Here is a 24,788-nt window from a genome sequence, read left to right on the forward strand (position 1 = left end):
TTTTGTTTTTGTTTTTTTTGCAGGGGAAACAATGCTCCCTGTGCCGAGTGCTACGTTATTTAAGGACAAGTTGGAAGAAACATTGCGATCCATTTACACTGCAGCGGTAGCCCAACTTAAGCCTATGCTTGTTAGCGCCTGAGTTAACTTGCTGGGAGGGCCAGCTGATTACCGGCTTGGACTTCCAGAGCAGAGTTACGACTACTAGCAGAACTCTGAGTCAGCAGTTTACCTGACCAGGGTTTCCTGAGATGTCAGTCAGTGCTCGTATGTCCGCTTCTGCCATTTCTGCCGCCAGATTCTCTGCTTGCGCTCTTGGGAGGCGGGACGCAGAATCCAACAAGGGGATGTATCTCCGTGGTAGAGAGCATGCTTGCATGTATGAAACCAGCTGTTGAGGGTCTATGCTTTTTGGTCCAGAACTAGACAGATGGATATCCCAAGAGGGGGATAAGTCTTCTTTCCTCTCTTCGACTGCTCCGTCACCCAGGAGGACTTACACTGGTCCCTCATTTCATTCCTTTCGTGCACAGCCCTTTAGTTAAAGGGTCAGAGGTACCCCCTCGAACATTTAGGCGTGGCAGAGGTAGAGGTCGCCCACATACAGTTGCACGTCGACAGGATCAGAAACCAGTCGACCAACATTTGGCTTGACTGTCTCCCATCCCACCTGGGATCTCCTGCGGTGGGACCTCGCTTACAGACTTTTCACCAAGCTTGGAACCAGACCTCTTCAGATCCGTGAATTCGCAAGCTTACTTTCTGTGCGGTTCCGAACAGATATCTAGGTTACGCCTCCACATCTGTTCTTCTCTACGAGTCTGCCGGTGTCCACTGACCAGGCCAGGGTTCTGCAGGAAGCAGTTCAGTCTCTGCAAGAATCGGCAGTGCTAGTTTCCAGTTACGTTGCAGGCAGGCCCCTATTAAACCGAAGGTCTTCTAACCAGTATCTGAAGCTGCATAGTTTCACTATGGAGTCGCTTCAGACTGTCATTGTGAGCTTGAAACCGGTGGAGTTCCTCAATTCTCTGTATATAAACGATGCACATCGCCATGTCCCAAATTGGGAACTGCATCAGGCTTTACTGCATTTTGCGATTTTGCAAACGCAATATCAGTTTCAGGCGTTGCCATTTGGGTTATCCTCTGCTCCCCGTGTTTTCACTAGAATTGTCTGTCATAATGACCAGTTAATCAAGGCTCCATCGGAATCTCTTCTCTTGGACCATGCCTCACTGACATAACAAAAATTTTTTTACAAAAATAATGGAACCATTACCTTACCACAACTCAACCGAGAATATCAAGGGGAAAACGCTTATTAGCTAGAGTCGCGGGAACAGCAAAAAAACTATCCTGTCACAGTGGATCGATTCTAACTCTAATCTTGGTAACATAAGCGTTAAGGGAATAATGTATCTTTATCAGATGGACTGGGTAGAAAGTTCTCTTGATATTGAAAATAGTGCAAAAATTTTTTTGAGATATGGCTCCCTTATATCAATACTCCCATCTTCATCTATTAAAGAAAAGATACGTAAAATAGTAATTATGACCACGTGGTATAATACGGAGATACTTGAGAAAGGTCATCCACCATTCTGAGGGTAAATCATATTGTTTATAGTTTGTGCGGGAGTCTTTTTTTTTTTTTTTTTTTTTGCATAATAGTCACGATATGGTTCTTGCTATTTTCTAAGCATTATCTTTATAAGTTGCTGATAACTAGGTGGAGAATATCTTTTATTGTATGACATACATCCTAGCCTTCTCTATATTACTATGTCATTGAATTGTTATATTTGTTATATCGAGAAATGTATTCTCTGTTTAAAATGTGTAATAATAAAAATATTATTCTAAAAAAAAAAAATCCCAGTTCTGGGGATAATCCTAGAGACTACATTAGAGTATTTTCCTTCCAGAAGGCAAGGCCCAGGATATCCGGTTGCTCTTTCAGCTAGCCCTCAGACCAAAGAGGGTGTCCTTGTTTCTTGGTCTTCGTATCTTGGGGAAAATGGTAGCTGCTTTCAAGGCACTACAATTCGGAAGATTCCACTTCCGAGTGTTCCAGCTGGCCCTGCTAACAGGGATCAGGGTGTCTCCTTCATCTAAATCAACTGATCCATTGGGCCCCAGCAACCATCTCCTCTGGGGGATACAATGCAACAACCTCTTGGCGGGTCGAAGATTCGGAGTGTGGAATTGGCTAATAGTGATGAAGCCAGCCTCCGAGGAGGGGGCGCTGTGGTCCTCTACTATCCCTTTCAGGGTAGGTGGTCCTTACAGAAAAGACACTGGCCCATAAATGTGTTGGAACTCAGAGCAGTTTCCCATGCTCTGCTAGAAGCAACGCAGTTTCTAAGGTCTCTTCCGGTACGAGCTCTGTCAGACAATGCGATGGCCGTCGCTTACATCAACCACCGGGCAGGCACTAGAGGTCGCATGGCCATGCGAGAAGTATCTCAGATTCTCTAGTTGGTCCAAAGTCAGTCAGTAATCCTGTTGGCAGTATTCATCCCGGGAGTGGACAACTGGGAAGCAGATTGCCCAAGTCGCCAGGATAACCGTCCCGGGGAATGGAAGCTTAACCCACACATTTTTCACGCACTGGGGTTGTCAGGCGGACCTCATGGCGTCTCGATTAAACATCAGCAACCAAGATACGTGTCAAGAACTCCAGATCCGCAGGCAGAGGCTGTCGACGCCCTAACAGTTCCATGTACCTACGACATGGTTTACCTGTTTCCTCCGATTCCACTAATTACTCATCTACTAACACTAATAAAACACGAGTCGGCCTTAGTCAATCTCGTGGCACCAAACTTTCCTCGGAGGAGTTGGTTCTTTGGTCCTTCTTGGCAGTCAATTCGGGCCACTTCCTCTTCGTCCGGACCTTCTGCAGCAGGGTCCTTTTAGTCCACCCCAACTTGGAGCAACTGCGTGGAACGGGGTGGTTCTTGAATCCGATATCTTTAGACGGAAGGGCATCCCAGACTTATTCCCACCATGCTTCGCGCCAGGAAACTGGTTTCGGTTGCGCTTTATCGCATCTGGCGCTCTTCTATCATATGCTGTTAGTCTGGGCCTTCCGTCAAGGATGTTTCGTTATCCCGTTTTTACTTCTCTCCAAACGGGATTAGATTCTGGTCTTCGCCTAGGATCATTAAAAGTGCAGACATTATTCAGGGTGTGTTGCGGGTGCAGCCACCTTCTGTACCACCTATGACTCCCTGAGACTTCTACTTGGTACTTTTTTGTTTCTTCAATTTTCCATGTGTGAACCTCTTTAGAGGTTGATATTAAGTATTTGTCTTGGAAGACTGTCCTCCTCCGGGCTTTGGCTCATAGGGGTTCGGAATGGGAGGCTCTGTCTACTAAGCCTTGTGTTTCATGATGGGGCGGAGCTCAGGACGCAAGTTACTTTTGTTCCTACGGTTGTCTGCTTTCCACATAAATCGGCCTATTGTGGTACCTTCTTTGGGGACTCCGGTGTTTCTTATACCCTGGATATGGTTCGAGCTCTCCGCCTCTGTTGCTCGGACTGCGTCCTTACACTAGTCTGAGTAGGTTCGGAAGGGTTGGCCAGCATCCAAACAGGGTTGGCATGTTGGCTTAGACTGACAATCCGTTGTTGGCTTAGACTGACAATCTGTTCAGCTTGTCTCAACTATGATCGTCTCCTATGTCCTTGTCGGCTCATTCCTCACGTTCTGTGGGTACGTCATGGACGGCACGTAGGGGTGCCTTGACTTTTTACTATTGTGCCATGCGACCACTTGGTCATTGGTGCTCACTGCTGTGAAGTTTTATAGATTTGATACAATTGCGGCTTCAGCATCACGCTTTGCCTGCCTTATATATACCAATTACAATATTACCTGTGACAAGTGAATCAATGAAAAATAAACTATGATAGGGAAAACATTACAATTTGAGGTGTATCCATGCATAGATGTAAGTAAAGGTGATAAGCTGCTATTTTTATGTCTGCTCACCATTCCTTGGTACAAGCTTTTCATTCTGGATCTTTTTGTGTGGAAATGCTGGTTGTGTACAAGTGGGAGCATGTGACTACATACTTGGTATATTTTGAGCAGGGGCTACGAGGGTGGGTTTTTTTTTTTGTTTGTTTGTTTTGGTAAACCAAAAAATGTGACCATGCATTTTGGCAGTCCACCCCGGTGACATTTAGGGGAAATAAGTAAATCTTTAAAGCGCTGATTTTGCAGTAATCCGATAGTTGCTTATTACAATAACACTTTACACAGGCGATTGATATTTTTATAGTTACGGGAAATGAAAGGGGAAGTGAGTGATTTTTAGGGTTTTGTTTTCTTTTTTCATTTTATTTTATCGTTCTTTGTTTTCTATTTGTGCAAACCCACATAGAACCTACAAAGAACATAAGGGATTATGATTTGTGTGGTTCATGGAGAACAGAATTACATTTTCGGTGTGTGTGTGTATAGGTGGATATAGATTTTAATATGTAAATACAGTAAGCAAATAGCAGTACAAAGTGGTTTTTATTTTAATAAGGTGAAAATGTAATGGCTGTTTTGTGAAGAAGCAGCTGCAGAGCTAGGACGTAATAGGACTATCCTGTAGGAAGGGATGTGGCGCTTTCACTCTAATGTTGACACTTCCCTATCAATGTATAATCTTTCACCTATTCATTATAGACTATGCTATAGATTTGTTCTGCATTCGTTTGATCACCTGAAGAAGACTACTTAGGGGCATATCCAGTTGCATGCAAAATTTTAAAAAGCCTTGCTGCTTTTTTTTTTTTTTTCTTCAAAATCATTAGATGTTCGCAGATAACGTAGAGAAGTGATTTTTCTCTACATAAACCGTCATCACTATGTATGAAAGCAGTCAGTGTCAAATAGTGCTGGTTATAGCGCATTTGGTGCTTACCACCTCTTCTCAAATCTGGTAATGATATTACATTGTAATAGATATTTTAACTGAAGATACAGTGCAAAAGAAAGTAAGTATGTCTTATGCACTTTTATCTCTATAACCATGTAATAATTTACCATGGTCTGCAATACACCCATCCCACACCAATGCTAAATATACAGATTTAACAATTAAACACATTGATAAAGTAGGGGTAAAATAAATATTAAATTACATAAATTAAATTGTAATAGTAACTACTACATTATGTTAAAACTTCACTCTCTGAGTGACAGAATATCACCAACCTAAGCAGAGGCAAGGAGCCACACTGTGGTGCAGCCTGCAAAAGAGAAGAGTCCAGGAAGTGTAGGAAGGGGGCGGGGCTGCATGGCTCTGACTGTCAGTGAGAGCCAGCAGCAGCACAGCATGGGGCTGGGTATGTGTGTAAATGGCTGCGGGCTGCTGAGAGAGGCAGTGTGTGGCCCGACCACCTCACTAGCTGAGCTGTCAAACCATTCACAAACGGCACCCCTGGGAGCTGCGGCACACAGTTTGGGAACCGCTGCCCTAAAACACCCAATGACTAATAGGAAGTTTCCAATTGGCTTAATTAGTCCAATAATTGTGTCAGTACTGGTTGTCAAAACCAATAATCTTCTCAAATTACCCCAAATTAAAATGTTTTGTACATTTTTATTTAGTTAAAGCCATTTTTTTTGGTTTACAAAAGTGCTTTATTAATTTAATTGGCTTAGAATTACCCCTTCCTTTTTTTTTTTTTTTTTTTTTTTTTAATAATTCTTTATTTTAAATGGTCAAATAAAATACAATATAAGACAAAAAGGAGAACAAATGCAGGGTCACAAGAAACCCAATACAGACCATCTATTCAACAATGATAGACAAAAAAAACTATTAAACCCTTGAAGCTCTTTTTAAACACTTGATGTCCATTCCCCCTTTTTTTTTTTTTTTTATATATATTGCCATTTTGGCAAATAAGAAGCTCATAGGGGAGTAGTGTCACTTTGGAAAAGTATTTGAATAAGGCCCATGCTAGTAGGAAGATTGGAGAATGCCTCTTAGTTTAGAAGTGGGTATGGATTATGTAAATCTAATAGATGGTTTTTGCAGCAGAAGTGGCTGTCTGTCATACTGGTGTACACTACCTGCTTTGACCACTGTATGTATTTATATAGTTTCTTGAGGGAAGGAAACTAATAAAAAAAAATATATATATATATATATTTATAATTTTTTTTTTTTTTTTTGGTGGAAGTGTGCTTTTAAGGCCGAACAGTGAGGGTCTGTTGACCAGAGATTCTCTGTGTAGTTACCCTTTTAATGTGTATGATCTAAAAACTCTCCTCTCCCATTCTGCAGGTTGATCGTGAGAAGGCTGGCATGGAGAATGACATGCTAGAGATGCAAAGGGATTTGGATAGTATGCAAAAGGATTTGTGTAATGAACAGCAAACAAACCGTGAATTGCTTGAACAAATTAAGATGTTCCAGAAGGCTAATGGCCATCTGCTGAAATTGGACAATGGAGATGATATCTTTAAATGTACCTGTGGGCACGAGGGTACCGAAGTATCAAAACTGAAGAAAGAACTTAAAGAAATCATGCAGAAATATGAGGTGTTAGAACAGAAGTACCAAAAAGAAAAGCAAGAGTGGGAGATAAAGTTCCAAGTGGTTTCTGATGAGCTCTGTACAGCTATGAAATCTGAGAATGATGACCGAGGAATCTTGTCCAATCTTCAAGAAGAGTTAAGGTCTGCTCGAAGACTGTACTGTGACTATCAAAGTAAGTTAAGTTTAGCACAAGATGAACTTTTGTCATTCATCGAAGAGCTAGCTCATCTCTACAACCATGTATGCATGAGGCATAACATGACACCCAATCGTGTCTTGCTTGATTACTACAGAGATGGCAAAGGGGCAAAGTTACACTTCAGAAAAAGAAAATCCTCAGACTTTTTTGGTAAACTTCTGGTTAACCCTGACTTGGAGATATCTGAGTTTCACAGTGGTGAGCGTTCACCTCTGAGTAGCCCTGACTCTTCCATTGGGTCAGATTGTGGTGACTCTGCTAGAGAGCCTCTTGGTATCACCCATCTTGTAGCAATTGTTAAAGACCAGATCAAACACCTGCAGGGTGCACTTGCAGTGTCATGGCACCATACTTCTCTAGAGACAATAACGTCTGAAATGGACAAGGACAAAGAGGCCCTGGTGGAAGAAATTATGAAACTGAAAGCTTTGCTGAGCACTAAGAGAGAACAGATAGCTACTCTGAGGACTGTTCTGAAGGCTAATAAGCAGGTACATTTTGTCATAATTAGGGCTCCCGGTTTTATATTTATTTTTTAAGTGTTTTGTAATTATACATGTTTTTTATATTTGTTTAGTACTGTGTTTTTTTATACTTTATTTTTATAAATTTAATAAATTAAGTTAGCTCTCAAGATTTGTGTTATTATTTCAAAAATAATTTTTGATCATGCTTGCATGTGGGTTTGTGGTGTGGGTTTACGGGGTCAATCCAGTTAGGTGCGAAGGGGGCGAATTGTCGTTGGATTGGTATAGAAACAATGTCACAGCTATTCGCCCTCCTCACGGACCGATCTCACTCAAGACTTGCACATTTTTGCTCGCAGCCCTAAGGGGTCCTGAAGAGAAATGTGCGAGTACGACATACAGCCGCAGTTGCAGGTGTGAGGATCTCTCACCTAATTGGATCGAGCCCAATGTGTCCAGTCCTCTTGAACCCCCCCCCCCCCCAAGTAAGGGGAAATTGTATATTCCTCTAAATATATTAAAGTCCAATGAAGAGCTATTTTTTTTGGGGGGGGGGGGGGGTTGTGTGCAAAGACAATTGTGAAATTTTATATTTTAAATCCAAAAGTATATAACTGCTATAATTTAAAGCGTACTTACAATGCAGTCAGACTTTAAGAACTGTACCGGGAGCCATTTAAAATATTCTGATGTTGACATAAGGTCATAAGGTTACTTAATTCCATAAACTATTTTATTGTCAAAAGCTATACAAACTCCGTAAGTTAATTAATTTATTTTATTTCTTTTTTTATTATTTGGGAAAACTGGTCTTAAGCCATGTCGTCTTTCTGTTTAATGGAATTAAAAAAACAAAAACAAATCTCAGACCTGTTTTATCAGTCACCCCAGTAGATTTCCCCCATGCTACTTTCAATAAACAGCTTGAGAAAATTGGCATAATAATGAATGGAGACCTTGCTCTATGCCACACTGCCTCTGCTGATATAGCTTTTGCAACTTCCAAGCCATATAAATGCCTGCAGTAGATTACCATGCCGCACTATTTCACTGTTGTGGTTGGCTATAGAAACCACTCAAGTGGATGAGCTGTTTCTTGGTGGGTTCTTAAATCTTCACCCCCCCCCCCCCCCCCCCAGAAGTTATCATTTTATTTGTATGGCCCCACATATTCAGTAGTGCCAGTCAACGCATAAATGAGCACAGATTAAACATAATAAAGCATTGGGTATGGGATCACAACGGTCAAGATGCTGTTGGTCAGAATACAGATGGTGGCATCCCAACAGTCTAAATTCTGATGGCTTTAGATTAGTATTCTAATCCAAATCCTCCAGCAGTCTAACTCTAACCCAACCCTCCTGCAACCTAAGTCTAATCCTCCAACTGGCTAAATCTAAACCCTAATACTGATACTTACCGTCTGAATTCTGGCCATCAGAATTGGAGCCGGTTTTCTGATGACCATCGGGATTCCGGAGTCTCCTACATCCCATAATAAAGACATGGTACAAGTACACTTATAAGTTGCTCAGATTCAATGGTAAGTAGTCAAGTTAACATTCCATATGTAGAAGTTGAACTTGGTAGAAAGACTTTATGCTGAAATTTCACATAATTGTCAATTAGGTGCAACAATCGTAGGGATGGGGCAGGTGGAGATTAAGAACAGTTTGGCAGAGCTGGACAATGCATAGGAAGTAATTGGGCATTGTCTAGTAGGGGGGATATGGTAGAGTGAAAAGGTGTCTGTATGTTAGTGTAAGTGGCTTAAAATTTTTATTCTGCACTGAATGGGAAGCCAGTAAATTAATTTCTGCAGATAAAGCAACAGGAGTTGAAGGTGATCTGCATTTTGTGTGAATGGAAGAGGGGAAGGCCAACAAGGAGGAGTTGGGTATAGTCCAAGCAAGAAGATGAGCAAATGTACCAGAGTTTTGGTTACTTACTGAGAGGTGCACATTTTGGCTACATTGCATAGAGGAGATGGCAGGACTGAGAGACTGGATGTATGCAGTGAAGATTAAGGATGGATTAATGATGACCGTGAGGCAACTGCCTTGGGGGAACAGCCTTTAGGGCGGTGGGCAGGGCAGTGACCTTGGAAGGGAGAAAGTTTAGAAGTACAGATTAGGACATTGTGTTTATTTTTTAATTTGTGCCTCTGCCATCTCCACCAGGATGTCCCAATGCTGTTACACATGCAGGGTAACAATGGAGAGGAGTCTGGGAGGTAGATTTGGAGGTTACCTGCTTAGAGGTGGTAGTGGAGGACAAACGACTGTAAGTTCACCAAAAGAGGAGGAGGAGTAGACAGAAGTGCAAAGGGCTGAAAAAGGTCAACAGCACTAGATACATTTTAATAAATAAATACAATTTGATTACACCTCAAAATACATCATTGCATTTATTAAAACAAGAAACAATTTTGAATAAATCATTGCTGGTGTAATACCTAGATCAGGGGTTCTCAAACTTTTTTGCTCTGGGACCCCGTCCAACAATAAAAAATATTACAGGACCCCAGCAAGTTACTGCAGAATGACTGCTACACATGCGTGGTCAGCAGATCGCTCATGCACAGTAGCACTATGGAGACGCAGTAGACTATGTAAACTGAAGTGAGGTATCTGCTAATGCAGGGGCAGAACTATGGGAGACAATGGAGGTGCCTCCTCTATTGCCCACAATATAGTCACCCCACTTAAGGCTATTCTATATGAGTGTTTTTGTGCATAAGTGATAGATAGATATGCACCACATTTATTTTCCCTTTTGTTTTAGGGGGGCACAAAAATAACTTGCCTCCTGGCATCTGGTATGAACTTACACCACTGCGCTAATGCGATCATTTCATTTAGACATTGCAGGGACAAGCTCCTTTCAAAGCTCCTGTCCCTGCAAGGTGAGGCAGAGTGACTGGGGAGGCAAAGGGTGATGTAGGAGGCAATGGATAACAGGAAGAAGTTGTGGGTGACAGGGAGAAACAGTGGGTGATGGTGGCAGTGGGTGGCATGAAAAGGCAGAGGGTGACATAGGAGGCAGTGGGTAATAGAGAGAAGCAGTGGGTGACGGAGAGGCAGTGGGTGGCAGGGAGAAGCAAAGGATGGCAGTGGGTGAGGGGGAGGCAGTGGGTGGCAGCAAGAAGCAGTGGGTGGGGGGGAGTGGGTGAAAGAAGCAGTGGCTGGCAAGGAGCAGCATAGGGTGAGGAAAGACAGTGGGTGACTGGGGAGGCAAAGGGTGACATAGGAGGCAGTGGGTAACAGTTCCCACACTGTGTGCTCCCCTGTTCCCCCATAGGGTCTGTGCTCAACACTCCCTTCATTCCTCCTCCTGCTTAAGTTTCTTCTCCCTACACAGCAATCAACACACATTCTGTGTTCTCCCACCCTGGCAGCAGCGGTTCCCCCAGGCTGCACTTAACAACATCTGCACAGACTGCAGAGAGAGTCTGGCAGCTGGCTCCTCTGGGTCTGTCTGCTGCTGAGGCTTGCTGCCTGTGTGTCAGTTTCTGCTGCTGGGCAGGAGGACAAGAGTAGGTGAGCACTGGGGTGGGGGCGGGGCTGCCTGATGACTCCTCGGATCTCTCAGCCAGTGATCCGAGGAGTCTGAAATAACAGACCAACTGGTTTCACTCTCCTCAGAGGGGTCAGCAACCTCACCCCATGTGAGTCGTGACCCCAAGCTGGGATGGCCGAGACCCACTTTGGGGTCACGACCCACAGTTAGAGTCTCTTGATCTAGGTCAGCAGTTCTCAAACTGCTAATTTAAAAATAACTTATAGCAGCAGGTTTTATTGCACCACAAATGGGTACATAGAGGTCTATATTGTCACAGTTCAAATGTCAGTATTTGGCCTCTAGAACTACTGATCACCTGTTATTCCCCCCACTTTGAGCAAAATTTTAATAACTCGCGTTGGCCCGAAATGGGTATAGGATAGCCGGATAAATTTATATGCCAGAGTTCTGTCACAGCTGTAATCCAGTGTGTGCCGCCCGCACCGCAAGCAACTGGCCCCGTATCACCGTACTGGAACAATCTCCAAGAGGTTATACTGTTACAATGGAGATTTCAAGCGCTATTCTCTCCTGTAACGTGTGGTGGAAGACTCCTGACCTGTGAAACGGGCTGGATACCGCCCGGGTCCTCTCCATTTAAGCGCCGTGCACAATGACGCTGAGAACCAGCAGGTGGTGGAGACTAACGATGGATTGGAAATAGCCAGCACAGACAGGACTTCTCTCTAAAGGAACTCCGGCAGTCCCTCGGGGTAGAGGAGAAACTCTGGATACGGTCAATCGATCAGGCAAGGTGCAACAGCGATATTTCAGAATGATAAAATCCAGATGGTAGAAACGGGACAGCAACGCGTTTCGTCTACTCTGTAGACTGCAAAAAGATTACAATAGAGGGAGAACAAGTCAGAAGGAGCAATCTGGTTTATGTTCAGTCCTTAACTTTAATAGTGATTATGACAAAATTACAGTTCCAAGAAGTTTCCAGTACTCGCAATATCAATAATGTAAACCTACAATAATAAGTTATCCTTGGAGGCAGCTTCACCACAGTAAAATAGTCTGCAGTGTTTGTATATCCGATTTATCAGAGATGGAAGAACAGGCTGAGCTAAAAGTAAAACTGTATAGAGTAGACCCGTTGATTTGGGTTTCCTGTAATTTTAAAGCTAGTAGTGAAGCCGCTTTTTTGCTTTTGAGGCAGTAGCTATATATATTACATGGAAACCCTTATCCCTATGTTGCATGCTCCACTGTTCTAGAGGAGGGTCTTCCAGTCCCATGTGAAGCTTCATTCCTATTTGGATTCTGGAGAAATAAATATTAGATACCTGATTCTGACTAGTGACCCCAGTCTCTTATCCATCCAGTCTGTGGGACACTGCTCACCAAGGGTTGCTGGAAGGGACCAAAAGGAGCAGCTCCTCCTCTCTGCCAGCCCTGATCCTCAGTGTTCTTTAAGGGCCCATGGGAGACCCGACGGCGGCTGAGCAGTGCAGGATGGGTGTTTCTGGCCTCTACACTGCATGGCTACTGAGCCTGCTGGGGAGTGGACTCTGTTTATTGCCCCAGATCTCCTGCTTGGGTCCCCGCACAGGTATCTGGTATCATTTGATTAACCATAACATACTGTTGTAATACATTCTAGCAGATCTGTTGGAATGTTTTGGCTCACCATAATTGCAGAATGCATAGCACATAAGGGCAGGAATTGGACATTCCTAATAGTTTTCCTGTCAGTTTGTAGAGGCCACAGTGTGTAGATTACATTTCCCATATTTCAGAGAACCACTTTTATATGCTCTTTTCTTATGTTTATATTGGTTATTCTTTTATCCTTGCCCAGTATTGCAGGGTGTGTGGCAACCTTAATGGGTATGCCCACCATCTTGCTCTACTTAGTTTTTTTAACTAAAGAGATGTCCATGCATCATGTACATTTTAAAGACCTTGAGCTATAATTAACATACACTAAATAAACTGCTTTTAGATTAGTGCTGGGTACACACTGGCCGATCAATTGATCGGCCAATAGATCTGCTGGCCGTCGGCCAGTGTGTACAGACTCTGTGAACCGCGTCGTTCGGACATATCTCATTGGCTGTGCTGCACAGATATGTCTGCAGACATATCTGTCCATCGGCAAGTGTGTACGGGCCGTCTGCAGACTGCACACACACACACACCTGCAGCCGCGGGGAGGGGAGCGACCCCACCACCCTGCCAGTGGGACCTGCAGCTGCCGGATAGATGGCCGTTCAGTGTGTATGAAAGACAATCTGCAGATATCTTTCAGGTGTGTATCCACCTTAACAGAAAAACCTGCCTCATTGTATGGCAAATGTGTATGATGGAAAAAATAAACCAGCTAATTGCTGTTATAAAAGAGCAGTGTTGTCGTGGTTGTGTGCGTTTTGTAGGCCTTTTAATATTTTATCCCTATTTAAATGAAAATTGGGAAACTTTTACCAAGACTTTTTGGAGTAGCAGTATAAGGTAAAGTAATAGAATTTGGAAGCAAAGCTATTTTCAGGGTATCAACACCCCAAAATGAGAAGAAGAGAAGCAAAAGCTTGAGACACAGGCACAAAGGTTTCTGGGGTTATTTTGGTTGCAGGAAGGAGTGGGGAAATATGAAGATTGGAACAGAAACATTGGCCCATTGGGAGTAACTCCCGAGGAAATTAAACTGGATGATTATTAAATTTGATGACCAAATTCTCAAACTATTCAGATATCTGAGGGATAGTTAATTTCATTGATTCAACATATATTAACTTAAATTTAATTCAATTTTACATTCAAACAACGCTAGGGAGAGACAATGCAAAAGTAGTGTGTGTATAATATATATACAGGTTGAGTCTCCCATATAAAAAATGCTTGGGACCAGGGGTATTTTGGATAACTGAATATTCCGTATTTTGGAATAATTGCATACCATAATGAAATATCCTGGGAATCGGAGCCAAATATACACACAGAATGCATTTGTGTTATATACACCTTATACACACAGCCTGCAGGTCATTTTATACAATATATTCAATAATTTTGTGGCTCACCTGTTGCAAAGCACCTAGGAAAACAGCCGACACAAGTTACATTAAACTAGTTATAAGGGGTGCTTGAGAAAATGATCACAAAAATGATTAATTATAAAAAATTAATCAAAATAAACAAAAAGCACTAATCCACGGCACTCACCATTCCTAGATTTGGGGTGCAACATGGTATGTGACCACATTGTTTAAATAGAAATCACAGGGGCTCTGCACTCACTATAATAACTAACAATAATAATAAACAGGTTTATTATTATTGTTAGTTATTATAGTGAGTGCAGAGCCCCTGTGATTTCTATTTAAACAATGTGGTCACATACCATGTTGCACCCCAAATCTAGGAATGGTGAGTGCTGTGGATTTATTTATTTATTTTTTTTCTTTATCCAGATTTGCATACTTCATATGTTTTATCACTGATTTGATGTATTTTAAATGGATTTATTTACATTAAGCACTGACCACTCAACTGTTACGTGCTGGTCCGTGTCTATAAATGTGGAATACATCCATAGTTTTCCCAGCAGCTCATGTTTTATGGATTTCTGTCTGTGGAAGCAGGTGGGTTAATTACTGACCTAGCAAAATAGATGAACTCACCTGTGCATGAGTAAAGAGTCTCAAAACCTGACCTGTTGGTGGTACCTGAGGTCTGGAGTTGAGATCCCCCTGGTTCATAGAATACATTTTTCCACTTCAACTTCTGCCGAAATGAGTAAAGTCAGCCAAGGCCCACATATAAGACTATCTGTTAAATTGGAGAGCTCTATTTAGCCAGCCCAGGTCCTTATGCATATCACCAGCTTTAAACGGTTAGATCTGTCGGCCAACATATTCTTGAAAGAGCTGTGCTAACCCGGGCCAAACCAGATTGTCCTATACTGTGACTGCTGGCTGTGAGGGCGAAGGGTTACCTGTTATAATGGATGATTAATGTTCACTACTACTTTATCCTGTACATCTAGTTTGCTTGCTGGTAATGACCTCTAATGTGTCCTTGCCTTATCTCTGCTCAGACAGCTGAGGTGGCCATGTCAAACCTGAAGAGCAAGTATGAGAATGAGAAGACCCTAGTTTCAGAGACGATGATGAAGCTGAGACACGAGTTGAAAGCCCTAAAGGAGGATGCTGCTACGTTTTCATCAATGCGCTCCATGTTTGCCAGCAGGTAGTGTATGAACTACAGGAAGTATACTTTTATGTGATTACAGGGACTTTGTTCCTTTTGGCTGAGTACACTATACGATGTGTATTCAGCCAATGGAACGACGCTATGTAATGATACACATTGTGACGGTCCAGTGTACGACTGCGCAATGTATGGATCCATGCTGCATCATGGCGTTGTTCACCAAATTGTTCCATGATTGGGAGCTGCGATGAACAACCACCCTGCACATGCAATCCGCACGATATAATAATCCAATCCACATTGGAACAATATATTGTACGGTATCTTAGCGAGTGCTCATTTTAAGGCTTGATACGGTATGCAGTTATGAGACCGGCAGACGCATGCCTGCCGGGCCCAATACCTACAGCATAATCCCGGCAAGGGATCTAACATAGGCGTCGAAATGCCGACACCTATGTTAATCCCGACGCCAGGACGCTGGACCGATCGTCCAACGCCTGGGGTAGGTATGTATGTAGCCGGGGGGTTAGGTTTAGGGCACCCCGGGGGGACTTGGGGTTAGGCACCCACTCAGGGAGGGTTAGGCTAGGGGAAGGGGGGGTTTAGGTCCTAGGGGGGAGGTTAGGGTTAGGCCCCCCCCTGGGAGGTTTAGGGGGAGGGGGGCTTTGAGGTTAGGCACCCCTAAAGGAGGGTTAAGAGGAGGGGGGGGGAGAGAGGCTTAGGAATATTTAACTTACCTCCGCTATTGAGAACTTGTGCATCGGGCTGCCGGCGTCGGGATTTGAACCGCTGGGCTGACGTCCGGCGGTCACATACCCATTCCCTTGATACATCTCCCCCTACATAATTTTTTTTTTTTTTTTTCCCCTGTTTCACAAACAGATCCTATTTGTGTTCCTCACATATTTTAATGTGGCCTGTGTTGATACGCTTAAGTCAGTGGAAGCCCTCTCTTCGCCTCCCCGCATAGAAATGGTGTTTATGTTCGGTAAGAAATGCTTAGATTAAGCCAATTTAGTCTCTTTCTAGATGTGATCAGTACGTGAATCAGTTGGAGGAGATGCAGCGCCAGCTGGTTGTAGCCGAGGATGAAAAGAAGACGTTGAATGCCTTGCTGCGGATGGCTATCCAGCAGAAGTTGGCCCTCACACAGCGCTTAGAGGGTCGGGAAGGGTCACCAGATGTCTCAAAAAGTAGTTGGCCACGATCCTCTTCAAAGTCTAAAGGTCGCGTTTCTAAATCAAAAGTCAACTGGTGAGTAATTGCTCTCTCTAATATGGGAAATGATGTTACACATTGCTTACTGCTCTTGGTGTTAACCCTTCGTTGCCATTAACATGACAACAAATTGCCTCCCTGGATGTGTGGACACCACTAGCTGTTAGTCGTCATACTGACTCCCTTTATTGCAATGTGAAGTGTCCCCCGATGGAACGTTTTCAGAAATTGATTGTAATGATCGCTATTCTGCAATTGCTACGTTTACATTCCATTATGCTAAAACAAGTCCATAGCTAAATCCTAAGGTTTGTTTAGCATTACAAAGTGCAGACTAGATGGGCCAAGAGGTTCTTATCGGTTGTCAAATTCTGTTTCTATGTTACATATATAAACCATGTATTGTGTGTTGCCAATATACACCAGTGTTTTTATCAGAGCAAGTGTGAGGTTATTTTGATTTATATCCTTCATATTTGAATATTTTTATTTTTTTTTGTTAATCCTGCTTTGTAATATTATAGATTTACAATCGCTTTTTTCTTTTCCATGCCATAGCAGCCATTAGCGAATAGATTAACGTCTTAGTGAGTAGACAGAAATAACTCAATTAGAAGGTATATTGGGCGTGATTCAGAGATGGACACAATGGCGGTCGCAGGTCGTACACGGATCGAGCAATTGTTTGCCATTGCGCATGCGTATAATCCGCACTGCGTTTAGACGCACAGAGTAATCCAGTGCAAAGCGAGTGACAGGTTGTCGGTGTTTGTGGGTGGTAACGAGGAATGGTCAGAAAAACGCAGGCGTGTCTGAACGCCGTTACGTGGGCGTGCATAAATTAGCCAGTGTTCATACGCAGCTTGAGAGGAGAGCTCCCGAGTCTGCAGCTGGTCAGACCTGCTGCAAAGGCAAGATGGCCGCCGATGTGCATCGATGGTACAGATATTTTATGTAGGTATGAATCGAAGGCAGCAGATGCTCCGGTGATCTTTGCAATCGGCATGTTTTCACAGCTGCGTTGTGTAGGATAATGCAGCTGCGATCGCATTCGCATCCATCTCTGAATCAGGCCCATAGTGTGGCTTTCTTAAGACACGATTTACTACTTAGTAAATGGCAAGTGCTGGGCAGTAGATTGGGGCCTCTTCTGCTAAACTGGGAAGTGCGTCAGTAGCGAATACGAAGTCTTTCGGCCTCGTGCCATTTTGCTGACTGACTGACCATAACCATAGCGAACCTCTGCCTCTCAAATGATTTAGCGCCAGGAAGACTTCTGCAGCCATAGAGCCTGAGCCTACCCCTGAGAAGCACCATACACCAGCATGGGGTCAATTATTGCACTTTTTTCCTGGGTGACTGCAGATTGAGGTAATTATAATGGCAGAATTATTTTGCTATATTCTTTAGAGAGAACAGGGAATTGGGACAGTCCGTCTCAGATGTATGGGCCCCATTCGTTATAGCGTAATGCCCATTCTTTTTTTCTGGCACCTTAACTAATGGGTGCCCAACGGAGCAATTAAATTGTTGCTCCGTGTGGGCTCCAGTGAAACGCAACCGACCGCGCCAGGTTTAGCTGCGCAAAACAGCTAAACACGTCTGAAGTACTGCTCTGGGCACCCATAGTGCTGACTTTTCGCACATTTCTTCTCACCACCTCAGGAGGCTGCCAGCAGAAATGTATTCACACAGCTATGCACCCCGATAGGGGCAACAATGGAATTGCACCATCTGACGCCCGTTAGTTGAGGCACCCGATGAAAGTATTGAATCGCACCTTAGGAATTTCTGCTTCCTACACTTTGTCCACAACTAATGATAAAGAAAAACTCAGTCTGGTCAGAGCTATGTTTTTATTTGCAGAAAAGGGGGGTGGGAGGGGGGAATCTGTATGTGTAGTATCTTGTCTAGGACATTCTCAATCAAACCACACTCTTACTTACAAGATGGATCAAAGATGTCATTGTGCAGTTGTGAAGGTGCTAACTGACATAAGAAATTAAGGCCCCATCTACAAGAGTGGTGGCAAATTCTTGTGCGTGCAGCTTCCGCAGACAACTTTGGCAAAGCAGCAGGGTGGTCCCATTTCTATACCTTTACCAAACATTACCTATTGGGTGTGCGATTGTGTATGGATGCCTAGTTTGAAAGAAATATTATACATTGATTCAATAAGTGTTTTGTTGCAATATATTGCATTTGTATTATTAATTATAATGGTGACTGCCATGGAGTTGAAAAGGAAATAATCTAAATAGTTTAACTTTTATTTTCTTCAGGGTCCATAGGTATACCATGGGGAAAATGTGGTTGGAGTGATCCAGACACCAAACTGTTTAGCTTTCAGCTCCCAGGATGCCTCAGGTCCTCCACCACATATACCCCACCCCTGACCATGTTCAAACCCACCTTTTATAACTGGGGGACTGCTTAGGTAGTCCCAAGCTTTTTATTTTGGTTATTTTTTACTACTGTAGCAAGCAGCTGTAGGCGTCCTAAAGGATGCCCGTGCTGCTGCTCAATCTACCCCCGCCGGTACCGCAACACCAGTAAGCAGACTGGTGATTTTAGGCGTGCACCAGCAGATCTTGGCTAGCGGCGATGCTGGGACCCGGGACTGCAGCCGGAATCACGGGGGGGCGCAGGTAAGGTGGTTTCCTTGATAGTACAACACATCGGCTATATCTTTCCCATCTGTGTTGTCTGTTTATCTTGTAGGACAGCTTGAGCAGGTTCTCAAAGAGAAGGAAGGGAAGGGGTCTTCACACCATTCCTCCAGGGGGTGTATCTTTTTCCTGATGTCTTGGCTAACTAAGGTGTTAACCCATTCATAGATGGCAGCCATGGAGTATTTCAGGGACAGGAAATTAACAGCTGTAATGTTTGTTGACACACACACGTACAAATTACCATTAGAGCTTTATTAATACAACTAACTTAGATGTCTGGCAAACACTTCGCTAAATAATAAACCATGTGGTGTGAGATGATTAGCTTAACATGAGGTGCTCGCAAGGGATCGGTCTTTTCTTAATACAGCTTGAAGTTTCTGTAATTCCCTCTCTGCTCATTTCTTCCATATTAAACCTTGTGTTTAAGCTCGAGCAGGGCCCTCCCTTTTTCATTTTAAATTTTTTTTCCACAATATACTGTCCATCTCCAGTAGATTAAATATATACATAATGCTACTTGGCTCAAGACTTATGAAAGGGAAAAAAATGAAGGCCACGCTAATACCTATAGGACCTGTCCATGATGCCGCCTATGAGGTATATAGGGGCTCACCGTCCCTAGAGAGTAATCTAGATATAGAAAAGAACCTCTGGCGCTTCCTAAATGGGCCTATACAGATTATATATAAATCACGACACTATACGAGTGTACGATTAGTATTCTGTTTAATGAATAGCAATTTCATACATGATATGCAATATAAGGTATGGTAAAAAAAAAAATTGAATAAAAGGCTATTACCGATGTATAAAAACTAGAGATGTGCAGGTTTGGATTTACTCGGATCTCAAAAACTGCATATAATTGGCTATCGGCTATCACGTGTTTTGGATAGCCAATAAAATAAATCCGAACTAATCTGAACTTGCGATCATTTTGGCGAAAAGAACCGAGTAAAACCGAACCTGCACATCACTAATAACATACAAACACAAAGAAAGACGGTGCATCCCTAAATGGGTGACTGGAAGGGAAACAGATACACTACTAAGCGCTTTACTCTGTCCCAACTCAGTATACGCAGTGTAGAATCGTCATAACAAATTCATCACAGTCAATAGGGTACATGTAGATGGAAAAATAGTCCAATCCAGTCCAAAAAGTAAACTCTCACCGTACTAGATCAAAGTCTATAATGTAAAACCGATGGTCCTGTAGGCAGATAGTAGGAATGGTTTGCCGGCAATCTAAAGGGTACATTGAGACGCTTGCACTGCAAGCGTCTCAATGTACCCCTCTCGCTATCAAGACTTATGAAGCCTAGTTGACTCTCTGCTGGGGACCAGATCTAGGTGAGGGACTACTTGCAGTCAACCTACTGCAGTATAGGTAATGGCTAGATGTACTGTTACCAGATCTTACCTACTCAATAAATAGATGTAGCATATGGGTCACAGTTGCAGAATAGACGTTTACGGCATCTGTTTTACATGTTTTATAGACATGTCACCCATGACTGACTACAAGTGTACCTACTCACTACAAGAACCTTTCTACTAGGCTGAGCTATTAGCTGCCTTAAATACCACATTATAACACAATTGAGATTAGAGAGACTATGGGTCATATTCAATTAGAGGCAAAATCGTCAGTTTTCGCCGTCATTTGCGAATCGGCCGGCCGATTACGTCAGCCGATTTCCCCAACGACTGCTGGAGAGCACTTTTCTCCAGCCTAGGGCAGGCAAAAAATTAGCAAAATCCCTATTTCTGGGAAAAAATTTGTGGATTTCTTACAGAATCCTTTGGACAGCCCCCCTAATGATACTTTAGTGGAAAAAAAATCGTAAGTTGCGTACTTTGGCGAAAAACAGCCACTGAAATTTTGGTAAATTATTTTTCTTTTTTACACTGTGAAAAATGCGTTTAATATATTGCGTCTGGTATTTTGGAGGGCTATAAGGATGCGCCATTAAACATCTCATGTGGCTGGCGCAGGTGGTTTATTAAAACCGGGAAAAACCACCTGCGCCAGCCATGTGCGATGTTTCAAACACATGGCGCATCTTTATGTCCCTCCCAAATACCAGCCCCAATACAGTAAATGCATTTTTCACGGGAAAAAAAAAAATGTACCGAAATTTCAGCGGTCGTTTTTAGCCAAAGTACGCAATTTACAATAAAAAGCTTTGGTAAAGTATCATTAGGGAAGCTGTCCAAAGGGTACTGTAAGAAATCCCCAAATTTGTACACAAAAATAGGGATTTTGCAAATTTTTCCCCTTTTCTACATTTTTATAAAAAAAAAAAAAAAAAAAAAAAGCTTTCTCCATTTTAACATGAAAAATCGGCGATAATATTGCCGCTAATTGAATACGACCCTATATATTTAAAACGATAGATATCTATCTGGAAGTTGTAGTTCCAGGATAGCGCACAACGTGATCACCCCAAACGTTTTTTTTTGTTTTTCTTTTCTTGGTGCAGATATCTTGAAGTGGAGTTTGGACACGTATGTCCTTCTAGTAAAAGGCGGCAGCAGTCTTTTCTGTGTGTTCATATGGCAACCGGATAGATGTGATCTGAAAGAGGGGTGGAAAGGCCATGCGCCCAATAGTGTAATAAATTATAGATACTTGTGCACGTGCTCTAAAACAATACTGTGCGTACCAGATAAAAAAAATCTAAGGCTTATCTGAGACTTTGCCTGGTGTATCCAGGTGATGGGATGAGCCCGGAATTCCGGGTGACTGGGAGACCTTAATAGGAGGGGCTCAAAATAAAGCCGGAAACAAGAGAGGGAATATAGTGTAGTACTTCCTTTTTGGGACCGAGTACTGGGGTTCAAGATCTGCAAGGTGGTGAGGTTGATTCACGGTGAGGAGGTTGAGCTTGAAAAGCCAGTATTTGGGCTTACTGATCCTTGTACATTTATCCAGGTATACAATATAATGTTTCACAAAGTGGATCCCTGCATTTTAAACAGATTTCTAGAGGCATAGTGGACTCTAGCTGTTCTTCTTGAGGCTATTTTGCCCTACTCTATACTAGTTTTTTATATATTTACATTATTTTTGGCCATATTAAGTGGTTTTATTACAGGTGTAAATTATATTCTTACATTTGTTATATTAAATGAATTTGTAACTTTTTTCTATAATGCTCCTGTGTGTGTGTATTTTATCTTAACTTTGCCTGGTGGATCCAGGTGATGGGATGAGCCTGGAATTCCGTTGACTGGGAGACCTCAATAGGAAGGGCTCAAAATAGAGCTGCAAACAAGAGAGGGAATATATAGTGTAGTGTAGTACTTCCTTTTTGGATTATAGGATAATATTTATAGATGTGCGTACCATAGAGACTCTTGTAAACTAGCATGTACTCATATGTTCCTGGTCACTCCTCTAATCTCGCACATCTATAAATATTATCCTATAATCCAAAAAGGAAGTACTACACTACACTATATATTCCCTCTCTTGTTTCCGGCTCTATTTTGAGCCCCTCCTATTGAGGTCTCCCAGTCACCCGGAATTCCAGGCTCATCCCATCACCTGGATCCACCAGGCAAAGTCTCAGATAAGCCTTAGATTTTTTTAATCTGGTACGCACATTATTGTTTTAGAGCACGTGCACAAGTATCTATAATTTATTACACTATTAGGCGCATGACCTTTGTTTGTATTACTTAATATTTGCTACGGACTATTCGTTTCATCCTGTATATATCAACGAAGACTCCAGATATTGCAAACATTAGATCATAATGTACAAGTGCCAAAGTAATTTGCATATATGCAAATGCAGAGTTTGTACAGAAAATGGGAGGGGTCAGGACTGAAAGTAATTACTACAGAGAGGCGGAGTTACTTTTAATAGGTTTGATACATTTGTTAATTGGCTTTTAAAGCCTTGAGACCTTTCTTATGGCACACATCCACTAGACTATTAAATTGAATGTGTTAACGATATCGTTATCGTTCAATAAGTTTGAAAATCGTTAAGGAAAATGTCTTAAACGACCAGCGATGCGCCATCTCGCTGGTCGTTTAGACCTCTATCATCGTACAAATACAGTATGTTGTACGACTTGACGATATTGTCAGGTTCAACATGTTTGCAGATGATTGATATGCCTACACTGAACGACTGCTTGTTCAGTGAAGGCACATCAGACAAACGACTGCACGATTACAATGTCGTAAACGTTTTCAGCCTTTTGCCTGTCTAGTGGATGTGTGCCTTTTAGTCTGTGTGGGCCCAGGCAGGGGCAGAACTATGGGAGACGATGGAGGCGCCTGCCGCCGGGCTCCAGCTCTGTAGGGGCACCTCCTCCATTGCCCACAACATATTCATCCAATTTAGGGCTGTAACTATGTTCCCGGAGTGTACCGTCACGGCAGCCCAATACATGACACCCCTTCCCGGCACCTGAGAAGCCACCATACACTAGTGGAGAGCTCCATGTCAGACCATCAGCTGCTGCCTTTGTCTATCTATAGCCTGTCTGCATACAAATTGCTACATTACAGTGTCAGCGGCTGTGACGGGCGGGGGGGGGGCCACCAAATTATAACTTTCCTCCGGGCATCTGGGATGAACTTACGCCACTGCCCAGGCAACTCTGTTTCAAACAAAATACATGCTTGCAGATTGTGGAGAAACTTTAGGAACCATGCAAATTTGGACGTGCCGATATGTCATACCGGCACACTTCGAGCACTGCCGTTACTTCTAAGTTTTCCATACCCCCTCACTTCTAAATTTTCACTTGGATCACTGGTTTAGACACCATTGGATATCTTATTGCTTCAACAGTTGTAGTATTTATATGCCTAATGCTACAGTGCTCTACTTTCTCTTCACAGAAACTCTTTCCATCCATTACTGTTCCGCTGAGATTATACCACTGACATGTCTGCACGGTTTCCGCATTTCACCAGCCCTAACACGTTCCTGCCAGAGGGCCTTCAAAGAGCTGACGAGCTGAACAATAACCAACTATGAGCTTCCAACAGAAGACATTGCTTTCACCCTTGACTTATTTTTCTAAATTGGCTGATCTATTAACCGGTCCTGTTTCACGGCCAAGTTGTGTATAATCTTCACTTGAAGTTTTAATAAATTTTATACCATTGGTTAAATATATGTATAAACTTTATTTAAAAAAAAAAAAAAAAAAAGTGCCTTAAATGGTTTATATGTTAACTAACTTATTTTAGGTATTAACAAATATCAATGCCATAGCATTTTGCCTGCTGTATAAAAGATTTTTATCAATATGACCTTTAACAGTTTTGGAGACTGAGTTATGTACTAAAGTTTTTATATTTTGAAGTGTTTAAATTGCCAGTTGTCATTTTTACAGTTATTTCCCAGACATCACTCATTAGTGTTTGTAAATATAATTTTGATTTGGTATTAGAAGATGTTACAACTGTTCTGTCGCCAACTCCATTGATGAATAAAAGATCAATATCAGTCTATTGTACAAGGCTTTGTCTTGGATTTCCTTTTTTACATTTTTTGGGGACATTTCTCGCTCTTCAATCACGGCACCCTAGAGCAGTGATTCCCAACCTCGGTCCTCAAGGCACACTAACAGTCTTGGTTTTAGTGCTATCCATGCTTAAGCACAGATGGTTAAATCAAAATACCTAAGGTACTAATTAAGTCACCTGTTCTCAACTATGGCTATCCTTAAAACCTGGACTGTTAGTGTGCCTCGAGGACTGTGGTTGGGAACCCCTGCCCTAGAGGATCAGCATGTTGTTTTTCATGGCACCCCTAAGCCAAAAGTTTATTGAGAAATTCAGCGAAAACTATTTAAATGAAGTAAATTGTGCTTAGCGGTCACCCTTAGGGTCAGTTATGTGGTGGTGGACAGGGTAGTGCTTCTGTTTGTCCACATATTTTACGATTGGCATCCACCAGCACTGGTTTTTCCTTTCACATTTACCAT

General features: G+C 42.6%; 1 protein-coding gene across 1 annotated transcript in view; it reads left to right on the forward strand.

Annotated features, from left to right (window-relative positions):
* Nucleotides 1-24,307, forward strand: part of LOC148478291 (protein bicaudal D homolog 2-like) — a 53,716-nt gene extending 29,409 nt beyond the window's left edge. Inside the window, exons 6-9 of the mRNA XM_088455686.1 lie at nucleotides 6,295-7,239; nucleotides 14,816-14,967; nucleotides 15,964-16,188; nucleotides 23,695-24,307. Coding sequence (XP_088311812.1) covers nucleotides 6,295-7,239; nucleotides 14,816-14,967; nucleotides 15,964-16,188; nucleotide 23,695 — 1,323 coding nt within the window. The 3' untranslated portion in view covers nucleotides 23,696-24,307. The remainder of the gene's footprint in view (nucleotides 1-6,294; nucleotides 7,240-14,815; nucleotides 14,968-15,963; nucleotides 16,189-23,694) is intronic.
* The last annotated feature ends 481 nt before the right edge of the window (nucleotides 24,308-24,788 follow it).

The sequence above is a fragment of the Taudactylus pleione genome, unplaced genomic scaffold, assembly GCF_031769625.1.
Source record: "Taudactylus pleione unplaced genomic scaffold, aTauple2 ptg000665l, whole genome shotgun sequence".
Taxonomy (NCBI): Eukaryota; Metazoa; Chordata; class Amphibia; order Anura; family Myobatrachidae; genus Taudactylus; species Taudactylus pleione.